The 4,748-nt window shown below is 50.8% G+C and overlaps 1 protein-coding gene across 1 annotated transcript in view; it reads left to right on the top strand.

The window, feature by feature from the left end:
* TEX11 (testis expressed 11) overlaps nt 1-4,108 on the top strand; it is a 136,971-nt gene extending 132,863 nt beyond the window's left edge. Inside the window, exons 28-29 of the mRNA XM_025044431.1 lie at nt 3,147-3,311; nt 3,912-4,108. Of these exons, the coding sequence (XP_024900199.1) occupies nt 3,147-3,311; nt 3,912-3,983 (237 nt within the window). The 3' untranslated portion in view covers nt 3,984-4,108. The remainder of the gene's footprint in view (nt 1-3,146; nt 3,312-3,911) is intronic.
* The last annotated feature ends 640 nt before the right edge of the window (nt 4,109-4,748 follow it).

Below are 4,748 nucleotides of genomic sequence, written 5' to 3'. Positions count from 1 at the left end.
CACGAGGCCACCGATTACCACCCCGCAGGCAGATGCGCCGGCCGCCTCCTTTACCCTGGCCTTCGTTATTGGCCAGCGCCTCCTTATCGAAATTCTCTTTTACTTTTTCCTTTATTTTCTCGTCGCTCCTCTGTGTCGTCTTTTCCCGCTTACTACCCAACTGCGAACATTTTCGATATTCTCTGCCTTTTAGTTGTCCGTATTCTATACTCTGGCCTTTAAGTGAAGCGATACACTTTAACCATTGCCTGAGTCTCCCAGTCCATATCCGCAGCAGCCTACGTGACCTCTCCCACGTGACCTCAATCCCAACGTGATTAAAATAGAACTTAAGGTTATATCGATCCCGTGTCCCCAGAAACATTTCTTTCCAATATGTTCTGTCAGTGATATCAGCATTCTCTCAGCCATTAAACCTGTACTTTGGAGCCATTCTCAATTGACCTAACGTTCGCCACAGCATATCAGATCCCAGGTGCTGTCGTTTCTTACATCTCCCCATTTCCGTTGTCAGTATCGTAGCTCTGACTCATCGCATCATCCACAGACATGACAAGTCCATTTAAAAACAGGGCCTGCTGTCTGTGTTCTCACACTCAGGTCTGTTCAAAACACCATCGGCATTTCAATCTTATTAAAACTCCAATTTTATCCCATCACTTCTCTTCTCAAAAAGTTTCACTGGTGACTTCTCATTGCCAGCAGAATAAGTTCTGAAATCTGTGGCCTGTAATGTAAGACCCTTTACACCTCCAGCCCTGTGTTTTGCAGTAATTCCACAAGATGTGAGGAAACAGTCTTTATACCCTGGCTTAAACAAAGTTATACGGTTTCTTTACCGCCAGACTTCCTGAAACTTTTAATGAACTAATGTGCGTTACAGTGCTCCAAAAGGGTATGTATAGAATGCATATGTGACCATCTGTTAACGTACTTCGTGACGCCGATGCTCTGAGGAAAGCACCGGGGAAATGCAAGGTGGCCCCGTGTCGCCCTTCCATCCCGGTCCCAGTGATCACCCCACGTAAATCGTCCGCTTGGGCCAGACGCCTGCTGTCTCCTGAGATGTGTGCCGGCTCAAGCACGGTCCAAGCCGCTCTCGGTTCCGTTCTGCCCATGAATGCCCTTCTTCTTCTTTGTACAGCTATACATTTGTAATTTTATGAATGTAATGCAGATATCGGAAAATTCACAATTTTAAAGTACACAATTCATTGCTTTTTAGTACATTCACAAAATTGGGCAGCTATCTAATTCCAGAACATTTTCGTCACCCCGAAAAGAAACCCCGTAGCCATTAGCAGTCATTCCCTGTCTCCACCCCCCAGCCCCTGGCAACCAGCACTCTGCTTTCTGTCTCTGTGGATTTGCCTGTTCTAGACAGTTCATATAACCCACGTATAGCTACATCCTACTCATCTGCCCTAAGACCATGTTTGTTCAGTCATTTGCATTCCTTCAGTTAAAATCCCATCACTGTCAAATACCATGCCAGGCTTTGACTATACAAACGCAGATGCCATTCCGCCTTAAAGGGACTCCCAGCCTCGTGCAGGGACAGATGACACAGTGTTGTTGCCAGTGCTGCGGGAGCGCCGTGCGCAGACCGCGTAGGAACCGAGGGGCGCGGACACCACGTGCAGAGGTGGGGAAAGCGCGCCGAGCACGTTGCATTTGACGAGACATTTATTCGTTTGTTGATTCATTCGCCAAACATCTGTTGTGCCCCTGTTATGTGCCAGGCTCAGTGTTGGGACTCTGAGGATACAAAGACGAACCAGAAAAATCCCCCGCGCCCCAAGGAGCTCAGCAGTCTGCAGGAGACAGAGCCACACGCACTTTCTAAACAACCTGGCGAGGTGTATTAGAGGAATGTAACACCTGCTGTGGGAGCAGAGAAAGGAGCAACTCGCTCTGTTTGTGAATTTGAAGGAGAAAGAGAAGTTTAGCAAGTGGGCAAGGGTGGGGGTGGCATTTCAAGCAGAGACTAGACCTCCGCTGACTGTGCCTCTAATGCTCGTCTCTTTTACTGAACTAGAGCACGTGACACCTGTGTCGCCCTGACTAGCCGTGAATCACACACCTTGTGAGTCCCCTTTATGCCTGGGCTCTCCAAATGCACTCGGGGTCCTTTCAGATAAGGGCTTCGTCTTGTCCCTCTTTGTGCCTTTGTTCTCGTAGTGTTTTCTGCATAATGATTTTTTATAGATTCAAGTGAGTGAAAGAGTTACAGCTGAGACAACGTCATTGATGGTCTCAAACCGATGCTTCTGTCACATCTCCCCTTTCAAGAGCTTTAAGGTGCGACGGGTACATGGGTGGTCCCTTTGTGGTCCGCCCCCCACACAGGAACTGAGGAAGTTGCCCCCTACACTGATCCACTATTGCCAGGTCTCGTGGTCAGCCACAGAAAAGCCCGCTCATGAGGTGAAGGGGCCGTCTTGGAAAGCTGTCCTTTGTTCACAGCTAGGCAGATACCGTCAACACTGAAGATGAACATCCCTTAAAACTTAGTCGGTTGCCGTTAAGTAACACAGATTGCCCTCCGTCATCAGTTTTTGCTTTTGAGGCAAAAACTGAGGTTTCCTGCAGAAAGGATTCTGCCTCAAGATGGTAACATAGAAACGCTGCCCGAGCGCCTCGCGTCTGGCCTGCCCCGCAGATTTCGAATGTGCCGGTCCCCACAAGCATGTGAGCCGATTCCTGAAAAAAAAAATGTGTGCGAAAGTAAAGATTCGTATGATTTCCGTTCCTAACATAGACTGATTCCGGTCAAGGAAATGAAGAGATTCAGTAAAACTGCCCCTTCGCGACCTTCTCTGAACACGAGAGGTAGCCATCGGGGAGGTCGTCGGTTGGGGACAGCACCCAGAGAAGCCCTGGACACAGTGCCGGTTTTACTCCGGCTTCGGGGCGCCAGGACTCAGTCCCAGAGGGCCTCGTTGATTTCCGGTTGTTGGCCTTTCACGAGGTCTTGCCCCAGCGCTGCCTACAGCGGGGTCCCCTTCGCCGCACTCATGTCCTGTGCGCCTTGGTGTGAGCCGAGCAGCGTTCGTTTAATAATAATAATAGATGCAGCACAGTGCAGATGGTACCACGACGATCATGACAGTGACAGCTGTACACCCACTGTTCTTGGATTTCAGGAAGGCTACCCTGAAATGGAGGTCCTCTGGCTGATGATCAAATCCTGGAATGTTGGAATATTTATGTACAGCACGCGCAAGTTTGTCACTGCCGAAAAATGGTGTGGCCTGGCGATGCGTTTCCTCGACCACCTTGGCTCCCTCAAGAGAAGCTACGAAACTCAGGTGAGGAGGGACAGGGCTGGCGGTGGGCGGCCTGACCCGGGTGGAGGTCGCGTCGGGCTCAGCGAGGGCCCGGCCCTCCCGCCTTGGCTAGGAAAGGTCTCGTCGTCATCCTCTCCACGGTTCCACAGAACTGCAAGAATTCGGGCCTGTACAGACTAATTTCTCAGGGTGAAACCAGGACGGATGGTGAACGGGGGGCTCAGGGAGAGCAAACGAGACCTAATTAAGAGGCCTGCCGGGCACTAACTGGGGAAGGGCGCGTCACTACCGATGCCACGCACACCAGCCACCGCGTGCTGTCCTCTGTGCAAACGCCTAGTGTTTCAAAAGTTGTGTCCTCCAGAAACTGCTTTGAGAAGCAGACCGCTGGGCCACTAGCTAACCAGGAGAGGCTTGGTGGAAAAGCAGTCTCGATACCAAATAAGAGCCAAGGTCGATGAATCTGGTGTGACGGGACCCGTCCTCCCCCAGCGAGTACCGTGTTTTCTCTCCAGAGTGGCTCTGCCAAGGCTTAGACTCTCGTGCCATGGCCGCGGGTCGCGGAAGCTTTCCCCTATTTCCTTTCCTCTCAGAAAATCTATTTGCTACTCTCTTTGCCAGATGAACTTTCTATTCAGTAAACTCGTGGAGGCATTACATCTGAATGAGGGCTCGGTTTTCCATGAAGAGTGACAGGCATGTGAGCAGGCGAGCAGACAGAGGCTGGAAGAAGGTGCGCGGTCCTGAGACATTGAATGTTTAATCGAAGTTTCTCTTAAGCTTTTGCTTCTGTTTTCTCAGGCCCTAGTTTTATGTTATCAAATGGCATTCTCTAAAATAAAAGCATTTTGACTCTCACCACTGTGACCAGCTCATTTCAAGGGAACAAACCAATTTTCCAAAGTGCTAATAATTATATGTGGAAATGGCCCATGTGAGAGCAACATGATTCACGCTTCGTTTGAACAACAAAACAAGATTGTCCATCTCCGTCCCACACAGGCGCACTTTATTCCAGAAGTGTTCAAACCCCAGGGCCCAGGGCCCGGGGCGCGGAGGGCGGCGCGCTCGTTGCTGGAAGGGCCTTCATGGTCTCCGGGCCCGCCACTGACTGGACTCCAGACCGTCCTGCAACGTCCCGGAGAACCGGTTGTCTGGTCTCCGTCGGAACATATCCCATGACGGGACTCCCAAAACTGCTCAGTCCACCTTTTTGGATGTCTAATTGGCAAAAGGCCCTTCTTCACCCTGAGCAGAAATTTGTCGTCCTGTAACCCATCTGCTTTCTGTGTACCAGATGCCCTTTGGAGAACTGGACACAGAAGTCAGACCCCTCTGCTGTTCCTCATGTGACGTAGTCACCTCGCCCTCCAAGAGCCAAAACCCCTGTCCTGGCGAGGTCCGACCCACCTGGAGCTCACAGCCCCCTCCAGGCTTGGCTTGCGCTAGTGTGCTGTG

This window comes from Pteropus alecto, unplaced genomic scaffold, assembly GCF_000325575.1.
Source record: "Pteropus alecto unplaced genomic scaffold, ASM32557v1 scaffold312, whole genome shotgun sequence".
In the NCBI taxonomy this organism is placed as follows: Eukaryota; Metazoa; Chordata; class Mammalia; order Chiroptera; family Pteropodidae; genus Pteropus; species Pteropus alecto.
This window is presented reverse-complemented; position numbering and strand designations above follow the sequence as displayed.